Here is a 24,063-nt window from a genome sequence, read left to right as displayed (position 1 = left end):
TTTGCAATTATACCTATTTAACCCAAGATCACTAGTGGATATGTTGCAACAAAATAATGGACTAAATCAAGGAAAGAGGGCATAATATCCCAGAAAACAAACACCCTCATTCAGGAGAAAGGCAAAGAAGTGTCAGGAGGGCAGGTGTGATGCATTCCAGATAGACAGAAATAGCAGTCCTCAGGACATATAGCACCAAGGGGGAAATATCCACCTGATGGGACTGTCCTGGTAGAAATTTGTACAAAATGGCCATGACAGAGTTTGAAAAGAATTCTCAACAAGTACAAAAAAAAGCAAGCCAAATGAGGGGGAGTATATTTAAATCAGGAAACACAAAAAGTAAAATAGCAATATATGATGCTGCAAGAAGAAACTGGAGGAAGTGGTAAAGGGTGAGACAGGGAACTAGTGGGGTTCTTTTATAAGCCATTTACAATTATGTGGATGTAGTACTTCAATAAAATAAAAAAAATAAAATTTCAGAAAGACATATATTGACTTTTTGCCAAGTTCTCTGATCTTCTCATCTATGATTTTTCTTTCACAGTATTTACCTACCAAAAAGTTGTGACCTAGGATCCCAGGAAGGAAACACATAAAGAATTGAAGAGTACTTTGAAATAGTTTTATTGGCTCTTAAGACCTTTGCATATAAAAAAAATACCCAAAACACTATGCAGTATTAAATCACAATTACTTTTTTTAACCAGTTGAAACTACCCAGAATATACATTTTTTAAAGAAAAAAAATCCTACAGAACTGAATCTTGAAATGACATCATGACTTAAATACTATGACAAAATAGATAATTCCTTATAACATTTATTCATTGCACAAAGCTGCCAGATAATTTCTTAAGCATAACCATTGCACAGAGTGCAAATGAACACAATTTCAATGTTACACATTTAGTTAAAGTAGCTGTGCCACCATCTAAGAACTCTTAAAATTCTGGCCCAAAAGGTTGGTCTGTCTGAACTTCCCCAGGAGACCAACCTCACAATCCAGTTACTCTTTCTTCCTGGCCCTCCCGAAAAAATAACACAACACCCTTCTGCTGTCATCGCCTACATGAGTCAGCAGCGTCTCTGCTTGAAGAAGTCTGCACCCCTCAGCTCTTCAGGCAGGTATTCCTGATCCACAGGCTCGCTGTACATGGGGTTGTACTTGTAGCCTTTGCCGTAGCCCAGATCCTTCATCAGCCTGGTGGGTGCATTCCTCAGGTGCAGGGGGACGGGGGGCAGAGGCCCCTGGTGGGTTCTCAAGCATGCTTTGACATTGTTGTAGGCGCTGTACACCTCGATCGATTTTGGGGCTCGGGCAAAATAGACTACACATTGGGCCAGAAGCACCTAGGAGACAGAAGGGAACATTTTATCATCGAGGTGCCAGAAAGTTTCTGTTTGCAGAACACTTCCGGATGCCTCCAGCTAACTTAGAGGATCCCACCAGGCCTTCATTATCCCCTTTCTGCCAGTCCGGATACCCACCTGTCACAAAATGAAAAAATTCCTAACTGAAGGGTAAGATTGACTCAGACCAGTGGTTTTCATTCTTTTTTTTTTAACTGAAGGACTTTTTGTTAAATGAAATTTTTCAGGGAGTGCAAGGGTAGTTCAGTGGTAGAATTCTCACCTGCCATGCGGGAGACCCGGGTTTGATTCCTGGCTCATGCACATCACCCCTCTCCCCCCACCCCCCCAAAAAAATCAACAAATGGTGCTATAATAATGGGATAGTTCACATCAAAAAACAATAAAACGTGACCCCTACCATATAGCATACAAAAAAATAAACAAATGGAATTTTTCTTAAAACCCTAACATATGAAGCAGACCTTGTGTTTGGGGTGAGCTCTCAGGACTTCCTGTTCAGCTTCTTCAACATCTCTGCTCCTAGAAAACCCTAAAGCCCTTCCTCTGAACCCTAGGGCTCCTAAAAATAATTTGAAAACAGGGCCTTGTTGACACCTAAGGTCCCATCTCTTTCTAGGAGTCTAAGGTTCTAAAATGAGAGTTGAAAAGCTAAGCAGCTTATCGCTGATTCAATGGGCCCATACATCAAAGAAAAAGGCAGAATCTATATTCAAATCCACAAAGGGAAAAGAACACAAAAGAAAGGAACTGATCTGCAAAGAGCTGAGCTGGTTACTTTACCTCGCACTCTGGCATGCCTATAAAATGACAGCCCTGGTAGGCAGCGACCGCTTGTGTCAATGCAGAGGGGTCCGCGAGACCTGCCACACACACAGAGAAATAAAAGAAAGCTCATGTGGCCACACCAGCACTATGGCCGGACAACCACTGCATGCAAACTCTGTGGACCCAAACAAACAAAAACCCATCCCGCTGAGCAAAGCAGACTGACTTTTCTCTGACCTCATTCATTTATTCAAGAAGTATTTACTGAGTGGTTCTTGTAAGGACTGGTGTTAAGAACTGTTTCTTTGTGGATAAAAACTCTACATCTAGTAGGAAAAATATGATGCCATGTGGGCCATTATACCAGCAAGGGTTGTGAAGACATTCCCAAGAATGAATGTGCTGAAAAAAACAAAACATTTACTGAGACCAAAGAAAAGGGAAGCTCTTCTGATCTTTGTAATATTCAGAATCTTTCATTTCCATCTCAGGAGCTGCCCAATGAGAATCTGAACAACTGAATGCAAAGCAAATTTTAAAATATTTATTTTAAAACTTTAAATAGTCACTCATATTAGTAAAAATACAACTGAGAATGAAACAGAAAAGGCAACTTCATGAATATAAGCACTCAAAACCACACAAGTATTTTAAAAATACCTTTTTTTTTTTTTTTGCATGGGCAGGCACCGGGAATCAAACCCGGGTCTCTGGCATGGCAGACGAGAACTCTGCCTGCTGAGCCACTGTGGCCTGCCCAGAAATAACTTTTGAGTTCATAGTTCAACTCTTATCTTCTCCTTGCCTGTCCCACATGGTACCAAAAAATTCTCAGACCACAAAAAGGCAGAATTCATTCCCTACCCCCCAAGTACAACAGGGCATGGGACTTGTCTGGTTCACTCACCTATGTCCTCGCTGGCAAACCTCACAAGCCGCCTGGCCACGTACAGCGGATCCTCCCCTCCTTCCAGCATGCGGGCAAGCCAGTAGAGCGAGGCATTCTGGTCCGAGCCACGCATAGACTTATGAAGTGCAGAAATACAGTTGTAATGCTCTTCTCCTAGACACCACACAAAACACATCCATTCAAACGTTGGCAGGAAAAGAAGCCACCAAGGTTACAGAAAGATTCACAAATCGGTGCATTTATTTCAATTGGCTGACTTAAAGGAATTCTGTAATAATAAGTTTACTAGGAAAGCTTAAGAATGATAAGGATCAATAGCTCTTCTCAAACTGTGCTCAGCAGGAGTTATGGACACCACCAGTATGGAAGGCTGGGGCATGCCTCAAAACAGCTATCTTTGGGGCTGGCGAGCCACTCTGGTAAATCCATTCCCATCCAGAAAATGCTGCTGGAAAATGGATGGCTGTCCTTTGCCAAGTGCACACTCAAGGGAGGCAAGGGTTGGGGGTATTCCCTTTTAAGGGCAGTCCTCCTAGGACCAGAGTGGGTTTGCCAGAGAAAAGAGGTGAGGAGAGAGAGTGGTTCTGATATTCTGGTACTACCATGTGCCCCTACTGCCTGCCCAAAGGAAGCAGTGGAGAAGCAGGGTCTGTCGACCCTGGAGTTACTGGGGTCTTCCCGGCAGAGAGGCAAGTAGTAAGGGCAGCTGTTCCAGACCACCTGTTCCCTGGTGTCATTTCCAGCTGTCTTTTCCGGGATTCAAAACCTGGGGTCATTTAAACCTCCCCCTCAGAGGGCGGGGAAGCCTGTGGACAAGATCCCAGAGGACTGCCAACTCTGACTGAACACATCCAGCATTTCTCACTCACCACTAGGCCTTACCCCACTTCTTGCCCTAGATTCATGTGGAAACAAATCAGTGAAATGAAGTGTGCTTGAAGAAAAAAGTATCTAAGTGCAGAAAATAATAGCTACATCTTTCTCAGTACATACACAGCGGTATTTACTACAGAATTTCTTTCCTGACCAGTGTTTCTTACTCATGCCCAAGGAGAGTCCCACTGCATCCATGTCCCCATCACGAAACACATGGACATGATTTTATCAGTGCAAGCACTTTGAGAAGCAACTGGTCTAAGCTCATCATAAAGCTGATATAAACATTAAGACTGTGTTCTGCTTCCCACAGCATCTGGGCCCCAGAACAAATCCCAGCTGTTAAGGTGACTCTTGATCTTCAGGCTGAAGAAGAGAGCCTTCGAGGAGACCCTGCCCCCGACAGGAACAGACCTGAAAGGCTGCCTGCCAAGGCCTGTGTCTCCCTGACTTCAGAGGCAGCACAGCAGTAACAGCTTCTCCTAGAAACTGGGCTTCCACTGACAAACTAAATTATCACCAGGGCTTCCTCTGCTAACTCTTAATGCAATGGAAAATGGCTGGGAATGCTAGGGTAACTCCACATGGCACTGGGCCCACCTTCCTAGGCTGGTAGCCAGGAAACTCTATTCTGTGCGTTCCTTCTCTCCATGTCTGAGCCCAGAAGTGGGAGGAGGTCCAGAGGCCCAGGGTAGGCCTGGCACTCATGGGCTTGGAATTAACATAACAAACCACCTCAGGTATGCTCCTGATCTATTTTAAACCAGGAGACAACAAGTCTCCCCTGACACAGGTCGCTCATTTCTCATAGTTTTACTGAGTGTCACAGTAGGCCTTGTGGTAAATGGGTAAGAGCATGGGCTCTGGGGCCAGACAGCCTGGCTCTGAAGCCCACATTGATCAGCTATGAGGTTACAGGCAAGGCATTTCTCTTTACACCTCAAGCTTCTCATCCGTAAATGGGGATGACTGAGTACCTGCCTCACAAGGTGGTGAGCAGGTGAACACCACATGCTGGCACAGAGTGAGCCTTAGGTCAGTGTCAGACAACACTGGTTTTCAAGACCACCTGCCTTTTTGTGCTTTTATTATATACTGCTTTATAATCTGAAATTTGACGTGATTTCTGTCAGCATCCTGACTTCAACCATGGCAGAAAATTTTTCATTTGTAAACCTCTTTACTCAGGTAGAAATATCCAAGAGTGAATGGCTACATTGTTATGTTAAAATGACACTAAAAATAATAATAAAAAGTTGGAGACTGGGGACTTTGTTTCACCAGTTATAAAAGGGCCCAAGGGTATAACCAAACAGGTTTCCAAGACAATGCTTCTATCACCCCTATTTATGGAACAAAGCTTCTAAGAGGACAATCCTCTAGGACTGGTCTGCAGACACACTGAGGGCAGATGTGCTGCAGTGATGGGAGTGGGGGTGTGATCTCACCAAAGGAGAGACCTGTAGGATGGGGGGGGTCTCCACTGAGACCCCTGGTACAAGGTGGCCCCGCCCCTCCCACCCCAGCTCTTGCTGGGTTACATCCAGCACAGAGCTAGAGAGAAGGGGATTCCCACCAGGCATGGTTCCCTGGTGGAATATGATCAAGTAGGAATCCCAGGACAGGAGAGTTTCAATATCGTGGGGGCAGGGGAGTGTCCTCTAAAAGGCAGAGTCAGGAAAGAGGGACTGGAATGCCTTGCAAGCAGCAGATCAGTGGGCAAGAGCGTATCTTTAGAATCAGTCAGTCCTGGCCTGGAGGATAAGTTTTACCACTTGCTCTATGGACTTAAGAAAATTTTCTCATCTGTAAAGTGGGGAAAATAATGATAGCTACCTCACAGGGTTACTTTGAGAATTAAAAAAGATAATGTATATAAAATACCCAACGATGAAATGTTAGCTAATACAATATCAGATAGTAGCTTTTTGGATTTTAACTGAGAATCTGCTAAAAAGTGAAAGAATAGCTCTAGTGGGTCTAGTCAAAAGGAAGAGCATCTTTTTGGGGACGCCGAAAGGAAGGGAGAAAGGCCGCTGTTGTTGGAAGCCCTGGAAGCGCCTAGCAAGTGCAAAATTTTGCATCTCTTATATATTTTAATTTTGTCCATATCTTCAATTCTTGTATTTGGCCCAAAGTAAAGTGGGGCTCTACTTCCAGAATGGTCTATTTTTCAGCTTTCCAAGCAGGCCTGATGTTCAGAAGCAAAGAAGTAGCTGCCACCTGAGATCCTGGCTGGCCCAGAGGGGCTCTGCACCACTGTTACCAGGTCCCTAATGCAGGGCATGCTCATGTCAGGTTAGAGGTGGCCCCACACATCCCCAAGGCCAGTGTGTCTGCAGTACAAACAGGTACTCACCCCTTCAGTCCCTTTGCCTAGGCAATGCAGTGCTCACTCTCTAACAGGCAGAGCCTAGAACCAAAACCATCTGTTGGCGATTGAATCATATTCCCTACAAAGACATGTTCAAGGCCTAACCTGGGACCTGGGGGCATGGGCCCATTTGTAAACAGAACCTTTGAAGATGTTATGATCAGTTAAGGAGTGAATAGGATTGTTGAAGACTATTTAGATGAGGCCAAATTGAATCAGGGTGGGCCTTAGTCCACCTGACCAGAGTCCTAGTAAACAGGAAATCTGGATGCAGCCAGTCAGAAGCCAGAAGTAGAAGAAAGAGAGGTGGCCATGCGACAGAGAAGAAAGAGACTTTGGTGAAAGTATATGCTTTCCACACCCTGGTTTTGGACCACACTGTGAGCCAGTAAAAATTCCAGTGGTTTAAGTCAACTACTGTGTGGTCTTAGCAGCCCCAGCAAATAAAGACACTATTCTTAAAATCCTCCACTTTCTTCTCTAACTAGTTAGAAATACTCTCTGTCATCAAGAAGTATTTGGAAAGAGTGTAGAGGTGGTACAGCCTACTGTGTCAGACTGGAATGTTCAATTATTGCCTCTTCCTGACATGGCATTTAAAGATATGGAAATTCTATTCATTATCACTATGTGGCTCTATCCAGAATCACACAAATACTCAACCATGAGAAGCCCAGTCTAACCTCCAGTACGCTATTGTTATCATCCATCCTTTTATAAAAACATAAAATATGTCGTGCTTATGACATTTAATGCTGTCAGGTCATAGATTTATTAAGAACTGCTATCAATCCTGGGATGTGTAAATGCCACTCTATGTCAACAGAAAGGTGGACACTGCAAAATCAATTAGAAAAAAACCATTATAAAATAAAAGCATCAATGTAAACAATTTGTATCTTAGGCTCCAGAAATTATTTTAATTCTCAAAATTAAAATTAAAATTAGTCACTTATTGCAAAAGCAAAGCCTAAAGGACTTAAAAACCTAAAGGTATTTGAAATGGGCTTCAATGTGGTAGGGTTTAATTCTATTACCAAAATGGAGATCCAACTGAGGATTGTTTTCGTTCTCCAAACCCAGCTGAAGGACAAATGCCTAGATATGAGACTTTGTGTATACAACCTATCTCCTTATTGTTTCACTCTTTCCACATTTCAACTACTCACCTGCTCGGTCATATAAGATGTGGGATCGCTGGAGCCCTTCCTTTACATCATTTTCAGTGATCAGAACTCTACTTGGAGAGTACGTTTGCCCGCTTTTCTTACAGAACATCTTCCTAGAGCTCAGCCTGGCCAGAACAGCCAGCTGCAGTCCGTTCAATCCTGTTCTGGCATCACCATCGCTGAGATACGCCAGAGTATCCACAGCTTTGTCTTCTATGAACACCGAGGGCCTGCAACACACCATAGTTAATGATTCTTACTCGCAGCACAAACTTCATTCTGCACACAGCTCATGGAGCTGACCTGACTTCTCAGGTCAGCGAAAGTGACTTTGTGTTCACTGCTTCTCTCCTTATTCTTAACTCATGTTGTTAATGCGGTTAAGTGTCATCAAGACTGAAAACTGCCCTGACCTTAAGAATCTGTATAAGCTGTATAAGCACACACAACTAAAAGCAGGTGTGAAGGAGAAACTGGAAGCTTTGGAAAGTTATTTTTAACATGTAATATCTCAGATTATAGTTTGAAGAAAAGTTGGGCAGCTGCAATTTCTACTGAAAACTCTTTTGTTAGAAATTCTAGCACCTCATTAGTGTTAAGAAAACTTGTGCTTCCAAATTCTGATGAGAGAGGTGTGCTTATCCCACTTTCCACAAGGGAAAGAGACAGCATCATATCAGAATACTAGCTCTTGAAGGCTCTAGAGATCAAGCAGATTAATTCCTTCATTTCAGGAATAAGGACTCAGGTCCCAGTTACTCTGGAACACTGGACTAGGTATTTTCTGAACTGCAATGGATTGCTTCAGAGCGGATGGGTACCACATGAAAGATAGCATACAGAAACAGAGGTCAACTACCTGGGAATGGATCTGAAGACTGCCTGATCTTAGCAGCAAGATCTGGGTTAAAGCATCAAACCTGATGAAAATTCTATCATCACATTTCTCAATTTGGACTTTCATAAAGAAGAAGGTCTAACTATGATTAGTTTTAAAATCTTAATTCGCAGTATTTTCTATAAGTCTAACACATTTAGCTACTCAGAGGGCTCTTACTACTTCCTGTTTGAGCTGCTAGCTGCAAATTTGCTAAGGAGAAAATAATCTTTAAAAGTGACAGTTCACCCACACGACTAAACCTTTGGCTGAAATGTTCAGCCTAATTAACAAGCACTGGGAACCAGTACTTAGACAATGATTGGGCTGGGCGGAGGAGGGAGAGTTGTGAGGGGTGCTCATCTCATCTCCAAGTCAGTACAGAACTCCTTTGGTGTACACCATTTCTTCCCTGTAGGAATAACTCAAACAACACTAATTGACATTTTGTTCTCTAAAAGACTAACTTCTAGCATGTCGACTGGTTCATCTCATTTCCTACTCCCTCAGAGCCAAGGTTCCAGTTACTCCATATGGTTCTCCTGACACCTCCCCCTACATGTACCAGCTTTCTAGCAGGTGGCTGGTTTTCTCATCAGGCTCATGCTAACTGCAAGGCACAGACTGTCTTCCTCCCTTCCCAAGGGTGGCTTCACCTTGGCAGAGACGCAACTAGAAAACAATACACAGACATGGGCCATCTCTCAACCAGATACTAGCAGATTTTCAGGAAGATGATTGAGAAGAAGATGACAAAGAAACATATCTTAAGGAAAATATGTAACGGAGGGACCAGCATCAGAGTTGGGACTGTCAGCAAATGATGGGACAGAAGGAAAAGCTCTCTCATGGCTCAGTTATTTGCTTGTATTCTATGGACAGAGGGAGGCAGGGAAAACCAAAATAGCCTGAAAATCTCATTTGAGCCTCAGAACTAATAAAAGCAAGGCTTTCCATCCCCTTAGATGACTTCTCAGCAACAAACAGCTTGTGGGAAATCTGCGGGAAGAAGTAGAACCAGAACACTGATCAATCCTAACTTAATAACTGACTGAGTCTTCAAGAACTGGGTTATTTGTTGATGTCATATGTCATCTCTCTATCCCCACAAAATACAGAGTTTCTCTACCACAGGAACGTTTTATTTATTCTCTGTACCCCTAGTGCCTGGGAGGTAATAGGCTTTGCGTATCTGTACAATGTACGGACTCACTCCAATTTTCCCACAACTTCCAAGTTGATATTTATTATAATATACTGAAAGTATAAAGAATGAAACAAAAAGATTCACCTCTTCACCATCTAGTGATAACAACAGCTAACATGTCCCCTTACTGAATTTCCTTTGTGCATCCACCCTCCCATGCAACCCTTCTCCTTACATTTAACTTCTTAAACAAAATTTGGATTGTACTGCATATAGTTTCACATTCTGCTGTTTTACCTAACAAATAATTTTTTAAAAAACAAATAAGTCACTTAGAACTCTGACCATTACTTCTGAAAGATGCATATTATATTAACTTTAAAAAGTAGAGACAAAGAGGGCAGAGTCACCCATCACTACACTGCCTCAACATTAGTATTTTGGTGTCTATCTCTTTCCTACAGACTTGCCCTTTGGAAATATTTGGAGGCATGTAGTGCTCTTGGGGTACTTACAAAATGGGTGGCCTAATCTACACAGGAACTTATTCTACTATCCCCATTTCCATTAGTCTTCAGATAAAGTAAGGCAGCAGGCCCAATATAATTAAGAGAAAAGCCGACAAGCAGACTGCTCCATAGGTTTATAATAAATACACTGTGAATAAGCATTTCAAAATGCACTTGTGGCTTATGTGGTTGAAAAATTGGGTCCTTCCTTCCTTTAAAACTCCTACCCAAAGTGCGAGGTGTTCTACAGTTACAATCAGGCCAGAGCTGTGGGCTTTTAACCAGGACCCCATTGCTCCATCTTCTTCCCATCCCTCTGCTAGGATCTACATTCCAAATGTCACCCCTGTCCAAAAACAGCATTTTTAAACACAAATCAACTTGTTGACAGCTCTGTTCAACGAGAGGAGGATGCTGAAGGCAACTACAATGGCCACACAAATACATTACAAAATGGAAAATTACTGTTAAGAACATAATGCAGGATGTTCAAAGGTTCTATGTACCACTCAATACATCCTGAACTCTGGTTTAATTTACCTAAGATTCCAAAGAGCTCTAAAATAAGATGTGAGATCTCAGAAGAGGAAGATAGGTGAGGGTACTAAGCCAAGAACAATGAGATAAGAAGTATTTGAACTGATGGATGCAAAACTCCTCAGCAAATAATAACAATTTCAAGATATCCTGAAGAGTATCTATAGCCTAGAGAATTTAACATTTTTTAAATTTAGGCATAAATTTATAAAATGCTTTTCATTGGAAATAATCTCTTAAAGGCAGAACAGAATTAAATCCAAGGTAAAATCTACTTTTGGGGTAGAATGTCTGAAACTTAGTAGAATCCTCAGAGGAAATAAGCCATAGATAGGAAATTACGTTGTTATAATGTAATTTTTAAAATGTCCCATGATAAGGGAAAAAAAATTGATTAAAGTAGGTGCACTGGAAAAGATCATGTATCTGGATTAACAAACCCTAGAGAAAAAACAGATTTAGAGAGCCTAGTTTCTCCAACTACAGGGAAATGCTTTGATATTCACAGAGGAATACAGGAGTGTTCTGTACAGACACCTCCACCCTTTCCTTTTCTTTTCTAGGGACCAGAATCTTTCTGAACCTTGCTTCTCTGGTGGATGATATGGGATTTGAAGGATTCAATTTACATGGCTGGAGGAATAAAGTGAAGTAAAATGTACCTGATAGTTCATGGCAGAACAAAAGAATATTTATGATTGGTTAAGCACTCTCCCTAAATTGCAAAATATGCGGTAACTCTCTTTCACTAAGGAAAAGGAACATTATGGAGTCAGAGCAACAAGTGCAGCATAGTGGTTGTCAACCGCGGATGTGTACCAGATTAGAGAACTTTTCTAAACCACCTTACCACAAATTAATTGATTGACCAGTCCCCACGCTAGACCCTGGGCATGCATAATTTCAAAATATTTCCCAAGTAAGTGTGAGGCCTTATTAAAAGGCCCTACTGCTACCCTGTATTTGGGAAGCTTTTATCTCTATCTTTGCAAATTAACAGTTTAGTTCCTCTAAACTTATAGTCGAGGAGCAGTTCAGTACAATAACGCTTATCCTGGTTTTAACTTGGTACCTAGGCCCCTTTACAACTAAGATAACTTAGTAGTTAAAACACCATTCAGAACCTTGCTCCATCACTTCCAATTAGTGTGATCTTGGCAAGGTACTTAACCATTTTGTGCTTCAGTGTCCTCATTTATGAAAAGGAGATGTTACCTACTTCAGAGTATGTAATGCATTTAAAGTGCTTAGAGTGGGGCCCAGCATATCAATAACACTCAATGTTAGATAATTTTTATAAATATTACATATGCTTATTATTAATAATGAGAATAATTTTAATTAGACTGTCCAGTAGCATACTCTACTGAACCACAAAATCTCAAGTTAGGCCCCCAAACTCTTAAGCTTCCCTGATAACCAGAGTGAAAGCAAAAGACAATAAAACAAACTTACTTTCTCCACAAAGAGAGAATATAACTTTTAGATATGTCACCTTTCCATGGAGGCATCTTACTTAATTGAATTATACCATATTCACCGTATGGATGTGTAGTAGATTGAATAGTGGTCCTAAAAGACATCCAAGTCCTAACCCCCAGTATACCTGTCAACACAACCTTACTTGGAAATGGGGTTACGTTAAAGATCACAAAATGAGATCATCCTGGATTTAGGATGGGTCCCAAATCCAATGAAGACTACCCCAGAAAGGAAGAGAAAGCAAACACCTAGAAGGCCATGTGAAGAAGGAGGTAGAGATTGGAGTGACGCAGCCACAAGGCAAAGAATGGCAGGAGCCACCAAAAGCAGAAGAGGCCAAAGATTCTTCCCTAGGGCTCTGGTAGGAAGTACAGCCCTACTGACAAGTCAGTTTTGGCTTCTGGCCTCCAAAATTGAGAAATGATAAATTTATTGTTTTAAGCCACCAAGCTTGTGGTCATTTATTATGGCAGCCATAGGAAGCTAATACAAATCCAAGAAATCTATCTTTCTGGCTGCCAGTGATTTTATGCCATTTTAATTATCTATATTAATGTATCTTTCACTTATATAAAAAAAATTTTTAAGAAATTATTAAAACTCACTTTAAATCCACAACGCATTCTGGCCAGTACCTTCTATTCTGGTATTCTACTACTGTTCTTTCTATTCAGTGTTAGAAATTATCTTGAGAGGCAGGCAAACAGTTCAAATTTTTTAATCAAGGAAAATGAAAGGAAAAATAGTCAACTTGTTTGATCAGAAAAAAGCCCCAGTCTCAGAGCTAAGCACAGCTCCACAGGAACAGAAGCCACTTCAACTCTTTCAACTACCTCTAGGAATACTGCCTCGTTAGACAGTACTAGGGCACCGCGGCTTCTCATCTCATTCTTCGTCTCCACAAACATACGTACTGCATCTGGCTCATCAACAGCTGATTCTTTAGAGGTGCTTCTTACTAGGCATGTGTCCTATGATCTTGGAATCCAGTCCTTCAAAGCAGCAAGAAGTGCAAAGAGATTAAACACTAGTTTACTTCCTCATTTTCAGCAGTACAAGCTCATCTTACAACAGAGCTACATGGATTTTTTTCCTGGTCTCTAAAATTAATCCAGCACATGGACAGCATGCGGCACTGTTTGTACCATGTGACCAGAATGTGTAGAGAGCGAAATACATGAAAACAGTAACCAGAGGAACTATGGCATAGATAGTTAGTAATTTAACATCAGTTACCAACTTACCTCTAGCTTTCCTTCACAACCAACTTACTGAAAACATGAGTCTATGCTTGCTACCTCCTTCCCCTCTAACCATACTTAGCACACTGAACTTCAACCCAAACACTCCACTGACACTGTTCTAGAGACATCAGTGGACAAATGCCATGTCTAATGAAGGCTCCTCTCTATCTTATTTGATCTACCTAAAGCACATGATGGTTATGGAAGAGACTGCTAGTTACCCAGTCTAATCTATACTTCCCTCTCTTTTCACTGCTAAAACCCCACCTGAGTGAAGAGTGCTATTTCACAGGTATCTCCCTAATGGTAGGGGTAGGGCTGGGTGGAGTTTACACTGGATTGCTCTTTGGCCCTTTTCCCTTCCTGTGGCCTAGAATACAGATGTAATGGCTAGAGGTCCAGTAGCCACCACGGAGCTTAACGTGGCTCAGCCTTTGTGCTGGGGGTGGTGGAGCAGAAAAACAAGAGCCCAGTTGTCTGACAATAATGCACAAAACTGGCTAGGGACTATATTTTTTATGCCTATGTCCAGACTCTTTTACATAAGAAACTGTCATCTTGCTTATTTCATAGTTAATTTTTTTTTATATATACAGTCAAACCTAATCTTTAATTGAGCACTACCTTCTGGCTGAAACTCTTCTCTCTTGGTATGTTTCTGGTTTTCCTACCTTTTATCTGTCTTCCTGGGTTCCCCTTCTTTTTCTATTCAATAAATACCCACAGTTCTTAATTCATCACCCTTAGCTCTTGATTTCTTCAGCTCTCAGTGGGGGGATTATGCAAATGACGGGGGCTATGCTATCTTATATGTTGAAGGCTCACAAATTGTCTCAAACCTCTCTACTGCTCTTTCTGTATCTAACTGCCTACAGGATCTCTCCACATGAGTCACCCAGAGGCCCCTGAACTCCAACTGAACAAGTTCCAAGTTCCAAATTGAACTCCACAGCATCTCCCTACCCCTCTGTTCCTCTTCCTATATCTTCTCATTAAAAAATATGACACCTATCCATTCGCCCAGATCTGAGAGTTGTCCTTTTATACCCTCATCATGCCTAGGTCCTACAGACCTAATTCATATGGTTTCTCATAGCGGTCCTCTTCTGTTTCTGCTGCCCTTGCCTTTGCTCAAATCCTCTGTGTTTGTCTTCTGCATGACGGCAACAGCTTCCTAACGCATCTCCTGTCTCCAGGAGAGCTCCCTTTAGTTAGTTCATCCTCTCCAAAGCTATCAGTGATTGCCCTAAAATGTGTATCTGTTTTAGTCTAACTGCCAGAATGCAACATACCAGAAATGGAATGGTTTTTAAAAAGTGGCATTTATTAAGTTGTAAGTTTACAGTTCTAAGGTTGTGAAAACATCCAAACTAAGGCATCCAAGTAAAGATAGGCCGACGGTCCATAAAGGCCGATGGGTCCAGAACTCCTCTGTCAGCTGGAAGGTACATGGAGACATCTGCTAGCTTTCTCTTCTCATTTCATAAGGCTTCCCTGGGGGCATTTTCCTTCTGCATTTCCAAAGGTCTTTGGCTGTGTGGGCTCTCAAGCTTTTTCCAAAATGGTTCCCTCTTAAAGGACTCTAGTAAGCAACCCTACCTTAAATGGGTAGAGACATATCTCCGTGGAAACTACCTAATCAAAAGGTTACCACCCATAATTGGGTGGTTCACATCTCCATGGAAACCATCAAAAAGATCCTACCCAGCAATACTGAATGAGGATTAAAGAACATGGCTTTTCTGGGGTACACAACAGATTCAAACTGGCACAACACATAAGCAGGTTATTTTCCTGCTCAAAATTTTTCTATGGTTTCCCTTGCTTTCCACACCAATCCTCTTACCTTAGAGCATAAGATCTTTCATAATCTGGGTCCTGCCTGCCTCTCTGGCTTCATCAACCATCACTCACTTTCTTATGCCCACTTTTCTAACCACCTTGCTTTGCACAGCCCAAATTAGCCTTCTACTCCATCCAATTAAATTCTGCTTGTCCTTCAAAAGTTCATCATCACCTTATCTATGAGGTGAAATATTTGATAATGCATATGCCAGGTGCCTGTTCTCTACACCCCAGCACTCCTTATGTGTAACTCACTGGAGAATATCACCATAAGATGACTTATTTATTCATCTATCCCTTTTATCACGCTGTAAGCTCTCTGAAGGCATAGGACTATGCTCTTTCCAACACTCAGCCAATGCCTAGTAAATGCAGGGACTTCAATTTCTACCATGTGAGAGTGAAAAAAACACACACCTTTTACTTTAAAGGGAATTTATCATGTACATATGTATACTGAAAGAGAACCCACAATTCCTCAAGGACAGTCAAGATACTCTAAATGTCAGCTGAATGAGTGTGATTCTAATACCTTACCTCAACCCTTTCAAGCAAACTTACAGAGCGTAGGATTTCTCTATAAAAGTGTTAGTTGCTATCTAGGGCACTAAAACATGGCACAGGAATACAAATGCAGGCTCATACCTTTCCAGGGAGAGAATGTAATTATTTGGGGTTAAAATTCCTTTCTTCCAACTAGATTAGCATAACTGAAATACGATTTATGGACGCAAAAATGCGTATATAGTTGACACCAGTTAACAGGAATTCGAAAGAAAAATTTTTACCCAAAAGAACTGAAAGACAACACACTCTTAACTATCCATGGCCATTAGCAAATCACATATAAGGCAAACATTATTTCTGTGGCTGATGATATCTCCCAATGTAACCTCTTGTCAGAATGGTACCAAGTACCCAACTAGAGGATCTAAACTGACTAGTCTTTAATTCCATTCTGCTTACTACTGATGAAAAGGCAAGAGCATTAAAGTGGAAGGTTCCTGATTCATTTCTTATGCTGAATTATTACTCACCTCCACACTCCCAAATAAAATCATTTCTCTTATACTGAAAACTAGGATTTTTTCATAACAATAAGCCTTTCCTAAGCTCATATTATATGCCAGGTCCTGTGCTGGGAGCTGGATATTATGAACAAGAAGCATTAAATTTGTGTCTTCACATAGTTCACAGGGAGGCAGGGTTTACTAATAAACAGGATACAACTTTAGGTACAGTGGTGAAAAGAGAATGAAAGGAAATCATAATTAAGATCAATTACAAATGACTGCTAGTGAGAGTAGAAAGAATAAATACACACTCCATTGGATGACAGAGGTTTCCTCTGACTGAAATGCAATTGTAGTAAACTAAGAATCACTGGTTCACTTTGTATCAGGCTCTCAATTTCAGTAATTTGAAAGAAATATTAATTCTTTCCTTTGATCCTCTCAAACTCTGATGCAAACTCAAGTCACCTGGGAATCCTGGTGAACTGTAGAAATCCTTTCCACAAGAATAAGGTCCAGGGTACTAGAAACACAGACCCTTGCAGAGGCCTTTAAATTAGGGCATGGCACTGATTAGGGAAGAGGCAAAACAATCTGAAGGTATCTGAATAACTCAACCCCATGAAATAGTGACATGAAGCAAATAAAGATTACCTTAGACAATTAAAAATGCAGGACAGAGAAGTTGTAGATGACAACCAGTATATAGTATAAAACACAAAGAAAAACGTTAGAAGGAAATATAAGAAAATGTTAATGGTAGTTGTGATGGGAATTAGGGTTTTTTCCCCCTTTTGCTTTCATCTTTTCCTTTATCGCTTGGTTATACGAGATTTGCAACGAAACCTTTGTTTAAAGAAAAGTTGTATTAGCTTGAGGTGGCAGAAGCTGTCTTTGGCCTTTGGTCAGCGCCTATTCTCAAAAGGCCCCTAGGCATTACCATTGACTTTCTTTGGGCCATCACAACCCTTTTCCAAAATGAAGCTGCCTCATCTGCCTAGGAATCTGCTGCCAAATGCCCCAAGACTTTCAGAATGCACAGCACAGTTCTTCTTGTCTCTGAGACAGCAGCAAGTGGGAGCTGGCAGAAGGTCAGGGAGACTGTTGAAATCTAAACCCGGAACCTAACAACTATGCCTTGTACTTTAATCCCCACAGAAAAGTGTCTCCAGAACTTAGCCCTCAGGGCAGGCACCGGCAGCTGTGGGGGCCACGGGTGTGCAGGGGAGGAGAGCATGAGCCTCTCATCAGGCCGGATCGTGTTCCACTGCATTATTTCAGGTAACACATGGGTAACTGACATCTGAAGAACCTAATTTTGTTTTAAATAAAAGGAAATATTCCAATCCAAGCACTCTAATTGACTGTTCATGATACAAACTCTGTGAACTAAGAACTTGTATGTCATTCATGATACAGAAATAGCATATTAACTTCAAAAAGGAAGGGTTTTTTTTTTTTTGGAGTAATGAAATGTTCTAAAACTGCGCTGATGAATGTACAACTATATGATGATACTGTGAACCACTGATTGTATATTTTGGCTACATTGCTTGGTGTGTGAATATAGTTCAATAAAACCGCTTAAAGAGGAAAAAGCAAAAAGGAAGGACCAGCCTTTAATAAGTCATTTTTGGCTAAAATCCCTTTACCTTTATAGTATTCGGTTCTGAAATTTAGAGTATGGAAAAAAAATCACGCTAAAACTGTTTAAAGAACTTTAAATTAATATTTATATTAGACTTTACATAATATTTCTCTAAGAATAGTGAACTTCAGGAAAAAAGAAACTAGAATCTGGGTACAGACTTCAAAAGACTTGAAAGTTAACTTTAGAAGTATATATTCATCTGTATGTTTATTCCATGAGGGAAAATAATCAATAAGGCTTCTTAAAGTCTTCCAAGCCTTTAAAATAGCGTGGTAGGAAAAAAAACAAATCCCTAAGAATGAAAATACACATCTAGGAATGAAATTAACAGGCAAAGCAATATTAAAGATGAAAGAGTTATAGACATACTCATTACAGGTCCAGGCTATAAGGCTGCATCTTAAATTAAAAGAAAGGAAATGTGCAGAGATAACTTGCTGGTATGATTCTAGTACTTTGTTCCTCTTACATTTCCATTACTGGCAGATACACATTCTCCTCTCTGTCCCCACCCTCTCTACCCTGACTCCCAGCCCTTTCTGGCACCCGGCCAGGAGATTCTTTGGGAGGTGTGTATAGTGCTGCCACTGCACACTGCCAACTTACTCAGAGCTGCTGTTGCTGCTGTGGCTCAGAGGGTCGGTGGGACGGCTTGAGTCGAGGACATGCACTCCCAGGGAGTTGACTGCGCGCATTAAAATAGTCACCATTGCTTCTACTGGAAGCTTCTCGAGAACAATAACCCGACAGCGGCTCAGAAGAGCAGCGTTGACCTGGAAGGAGGGGTTCTCAGTGGTTGCCCCAATCAGAGTAATCGTCCCACACTCTACGTGAGGAAGGAAAGTGTCCTAATCATGGGAGGAAAACAGAAGAAATTGATTCCAGTTAACAATAACCCACGGAATCCCATGTAAGTTGGCTATCACTTCCTTCCTTTTTCTGATTTTTATAGACTTGAGGAATAGCAACTTTATATGCATTGAATATGGATGCAACATTTGGAGAGTACAATGCTTGCTTTTTAAGTCCAAAACATGTCTTCTGAATACCAATGTCTAAGCCTGATCTCTTGCTGATAGTCTAATAGATCTAAGTAGAATTCTAATTTAGTTTCAACTTAATGATTTCTAAGAAAAGTATCTTCTACCCCAAGGCTGAAATGGCACATAACTTAAATGCAGCAGCTATTTATTTAGAGGGCAGAAGAATGTGAAAAAATACAAATATATTAACATTTCTAAAATCCTCTTCAACTGAAAATATTCAATCACACTATTACTCTTCCTAACCAACTTGGCAACTATGTGACCTCAGGTGCTGTCTTATGGGGAAGAAATACTCAGCTTAGTGGTCCCATACAAGGGTCAACAGCCAGTCAGAACTCTAAACGGCATGTTCATTCAAAGAGATTCAAATGAGGATAAAAAGCTTACTAGGATTTTGTGAATTATATCTATGATTACAAAGCTACAACACATTTTAAAGATCAAAGAAAGTATATCTGAAAAAATGTTTTGTCTATTTAGGAAGAATCCAAAAGTAACTTTGTTTATACAAATAAATTGTCCTTTTACTTTTATTTCAGAAAGCGAGACAAAATAAATAGAAACCATTTTATCTTGTAACTTTATGAAAGCCTGAAGTCACAGAAAATATGCTCTTTTAATTTTGAAAATAAAAAGTAACTCCCTATTAGAGAAATTTAAAAATTCAAACAATGATCTTACAGTCAAGCTAAACTATTCACTATGACTATTAATAAATGGATTAACATTTTCTAAGACTTAGAAATTTTATCTAAAACAGCTTTTCAAAACAGAGATATATCAAACTTTTTATTCATCAGAAAAAGCATTTTTTTGGTCACCAAAAAACACTAAGAAAAAGTGTGGACAAAATAGATTGGAAGAAGATGGGTTGACAAGACTATTTCCTGCAGTTTACTACTCTTAGAGAAATATTATGTAAAATCTAATGCAAACATTAACTTAAAATTCTTTAATGACAGCACCTAGCACTTGGAAAGTACTTTATACTTTTCAAGGTGATTTCATAAATTTTAATTTTGTTTGATGCTAGCAATGACCAAAAGATGGAAGAAAGTTAATATACCTGCTGAGATTTATTGAACCGATGAATCTCATCAATAAAAAGGATGGTTTTCCTTTTGAAAAAACTCTTTTCGTTTTGAGCCTGTTTTATGACATCTCGCACATCAGTTGTCTTGGCATTCGTTGCAGACAATGTCACAAACCTTATGCTATGTTTCTTGCTGTTGTTGGCTATGATGTGAGCCAGAGTGGTCTAGAAAAGATGACAGAGAGTTTAAAAAGTGGATCTGACACAGAAAGAAGTACCCAAAGGTACCAACACAAGCAGAATCAGACTATTTAACCAGCAACTTGAAATCTGAAGGATGCCAGCAGCACAGATATGATCTGAAATACTTCTTTTAAAAATTAAAAAAAAAAAAGTAAATAAAACAGGAAAGCTCCTAGACTTAGGCTAATCCTGACTTTTTCTCCTTTGTATTTCACCCCTTTTGATTTCTTTTCGTGGGACCCTATGATCTTTGGAATCTCATTTAACAGTGGCTGTCTTGATTTAGCAGAGCCTCAGTGACAGCTGTGCCCTCTAAGCAAAGAGAAAAAATTTCCCTCCTCCAGGCAAGAAAGCACTGACTACTGAAGAAATCTCAGTGTGGGACTGGGTTGCAGAACCACAGGATCAGTGTTTCACTCCCTGACGCTTACAGAGAAGGAAAATGAATGAGCCTTTGAATTGAAAGATCAATAACTGTCTAGCATTTAAGATGACTGCAAGGCAATTCCGCCTGTCTACTTTAGAAGTAGATGAAGTAACAGCATTTGGACCAGGCACTTAGCAGAAAATAAATGAAAGATCCATGCCACGTATGCCTATGCTTGCAAGTGATACCCATGCTTATTATCCATTCCTATGATCTCACAGTAAGAATTCACAAACAATCAGTAAGAATGCCACTACCCGATAGCCTAAATGGGGTAGCACACTAAATCCATACTTCTTTACCATAGTAAAAAGTTATTTGGGACAGAACTGATTTATTTTCCACCAAAGAGAAAGGAGGAGTGCAAAGAAGGATTAAAGGTCAAGATGGATTCCAACAGTTGGAATAAAGGAAGATGTGGTTAGGTTGTATAAGAGAAAGCTAGGAAGAAATATAGGAGAAAAAGCATGAAAACCCTTAAGCACTAAGGGGCCTGAACCTCAAAGCTAGGAAAGCTCCTTTAAATTCGGATGCTGAATTTTGCCTTACTCTGGCTGGTGTTCATTTTGTTCCCTCTTCCTATGGATGAACACCTACATCAACATATCTGAACATCTCTTACACTTATTTTTTCAGGCTAAACTCTCCCAGTCCAAGTGTTCTTCCAATGACATGTTTTCTAGACCCACCACATCCTCATCTCCCTCCTCTGGACTTGTGCTAATTTCTAACTAAGGCATGCAGAATTGAAGACCAAAATATACTGATATTTCTTTCACTTCAGTACATGGCATCATGGGAAAAGTTGTTAAAAATGTTAGATGAAAATGACTTGCACAAGGAAAAGAGTTGTTTTCATCTTGGTTTGGTTAAACATCTCCATGGATAAAAAAATGAAATCAGTTTTAAGAAATAAACCAACAGCTAGAGAAAGGAGAAGCACAATAGAAATCTTAAAATTTTAGTGTTTTTTTTCAAAGCTGAACCTACACACACACAACTGGAACACAGAAACGTTCCTCTGCAATTTTTCGTAGTATGTTGTTTCCCGGAGAATTGGGTCACTGAAAGGGGGGGCGGGGGAGACCAATGAAGACAAAGATGGATCCATCTAAGAGTCCACATATTTATGTCAACCTATCCATTCACAGAAATGCTAATTTTGAAGATGACCAAAAAACGTAGGAAGGAGTTTCTTTCTCACACACATCACAGACTCCACCTGTAGACCAAGCACTGCCCCACGTTCAGGTGACAACTCTTAGCCATAATGTCCACGTAAGCCCATCAAATTTTGCGGGGGACTTCGACACGGCATCTTTTAAGAACCCAAAGATCTTTTGGCCCTTAGAGCCACTCCCGAATTTGTCAGTCGGGAACCCTTCTGCCAAGGCAGCACTCACCTTGCCACAGCCCGGCGGCCCCCACAGGATGAGGGAGGGGATTTCGTTCGTCTCCAGGAGGGACCTGAGCAGGGTCTCCTGCCCCACCGCCCTGCTTTGCCCGATGTAGTCCTGAAGCGTGTCAGGACGCATCTTATCCGCCAGAGGCTTGCCCTCCAGCATCTGCCGGATCTCCTCGGCCGCCAACGCCCGGGGATGCGGGCGCCCCCCGCCGCTGCCCGCGAAGGCTGTGGCGTCGGCATCCCAGGTCCCCTGGTCGTCCTCGCCATCCCCATCTCCGTCCGCGTCGCCATCGGCCCCCGCCTCCTCCTCCTCCTGAGCCTCCGCCTCGTCCCAGCTCCGTGGAGATGAGCTCCCCGCCGCGGCGGCTGCAGCGGCCGGCCTCTTGCCCGACCCCTTCCTCCCGGGGCTGCTGGACCGCGCCACGGGGAAGTCGGGGATGAGGCGGGCACCGCTGGGCGTGGGCGGCGCGTCGTAGCTCTCCCGGCTCTCGGTCTCGCCGCCGTCGTCGGCCTCCTCGCCCTCGCCCTCGCTGCTCTCAGCCGCCGTCGGAGTGGCGGGCTGCTTCAGAGCTGAGCTCTCCGACAGCCGCCTCCGCTTGGAACGGGGGGGCGAGGGCGCCTTGGCCGGATCTCCCGCGCCGTGCGGCCCGGCCCCGGGCTCCGCGTGCCCTGCGGGGTTGAGCAGCAAGCAGCGGTCCAGGTGCGAGTTGATGTGCGCGGCGGGCATCATCTGCTGGCACACGGGGCACTGCACCTGGTGCAGCTGCGACAGGAAGGGGTCGTCCTCCGGTCCGCTCACCTCCATGGCGTTCGTCCGCCCTCGCCGGCGCCCGGGCGCGGCCGCAGCAGCCCCTCCTCGCGCCGAGGCCTCACGACCCCCGCCTCGCAGGCCCAGCGCCGCGCGACCCTCGGACAGGCGACAGGACGCGCGCGGGCCGGCGGAGGGCGCCTTGCATGCCTCACGTCCGGAGCCTCCCGCTTCGGCCCGCCCTCCGCCGGCCGCTCGCGGGACTCCCCGCGGCACTGCGGGAAGTGTAGTCCTCGGCAGTCCGCCCGCGGCCTCCCGCAGTCCACTTCCGGGCTCGTCGCCGGCCGCGCACATCCATTTCCGGCCTCGCTCCCGACGCGCACGCCCACTTCCGGCTCCGCGAACGCGGCGCGGCGTCTTTGTGCGAGGTCGGCGGCGCTACGTGTGCGTGCGGGGTCGCGCGGGTTAGGAGGTGTTGCCCCCTTTCGTCGGGGCTACCCCGGGCGTCGCTCGCAGACTTGCCGGGTTCTCGGCGTCTTCCGGAGCCCGCGGCGCCTGCCGAAGGGTCAGCAGGAGCGCGGAGAGGTTGGCTCTACGGTCCCCGCGCTCCCGGCGACCAGAACGGACTCGGTGGGACAGGACGAGGGGTCTCAGTTTCCGGAGAAAACGGGGAAAACCGAACGCTCAGACAGGACGGGGCCAAGCACCGGAATGAAAGCAAAAATGCAAACCACAGAACGTGGGAAAGTAACGTTCGCCTCGGCAGGTCACAGAAGTGCAGATAGAGAAGGGGTTTCTTCGCCTGTTGGATTGTTTTGTCTGTTTGCTTCAGGACTGCGTCAGAGTGACGGTTATGACCCTGAAGGTTATAATCGCGGAGATGCTTTTCTCGCTTTTTCTCCCGAACAGTTAAAATTCCTAAAGAGGGGGCTGTCGGACTCAGGGTACATCTATTCCCCCAACAGTAAGATAGTGTTATGCAGCCACTTAAACGTTATCGTGTGAACAGAAGGGGACAGAAAAGTGCTCACCATGCCGATGAAGATACAACGTTGTGTTCCACATATTTGAAAACCAGTCATTTTCTTTTGGGGCTTCTCCTGCAAATCTCCCCGTGTAAAATATGTCTCAAAGCAGACATTTCTGGTAGTCAGAGAAGGGAAATGAATCGAAGGGAATAAAGACTTGAAATCTGACAAAAATGGGATTTGGGGGTTGGAGCATTTTGCTTCGTTTGGAAGGTTGGCAGTTTCTTGGGGAGGTGATCGCGGGAAATGGAGGTGGGGTGGTGGAAGTGGAGGAGATGGGGAAAGGGAGGAGGCCGGCCAGAGTGAGAAATTGACTTGTTAGCGCTGGGCCAGTGATGCTCAGTGCTGCCGGAG

At 42.8% G+C, this 24,063-nt stretch overlaps 1 protein-coding gene across 1 annotated transcript; it reads right to left on the bottom strand.

Moving 5' to 3' along the window:
- Positions 1-614: 614 nt before the first annotated feature.
- On the bottom strand, positions 615-23,015 carry WRNIP1 (WRN helicase interacting protein 1). Its single transcript, XM_077143710.1, has 7 exons — positions 21,932-23,015; positions 19,892-20,083; positions 18,386-18,627; positions 7,475-7,704; positions 3,053-3,208; positions 2,161-2,240; positions 615-1,356 (listed from the first exon to the last, which is right to left on the bottom strand). Exons 1-7 carry the CDS (start codon positions 22,736-22,738, stop codon positions 1,081-1,083), a joined length of 1,983 nt encoding a protein of 660 aa, XP_076999825.1. The 5' UTR covers positions 22,739-23,015; the 3' UTR covers positions 615-1,080.
- Between the last annotated feature and the right edge of the window lie 1,048 nt (positions 23,016-24,063).

This window comes from Tamandua tetradactyla, chromosome 25, assembly GCF_023851605.1.
Source record: "Tamandua tetradactyla isolate mTamTet1 chromosome 25, mTamTet1.pri, whole genome shotgun sequence".
Taxonomy (NCBI): Eukaryota; Metazoa; Chordata; class Mammalia; order Pilosa; family Myrmecophagidae; genus Tamandua; species Tamandua tetradactyla.
The sequence above is the reverse complement of the archived record's forward strand: the minus strand, read 5'-3'. Positions and strand labels throughout refer to the sequence as shown.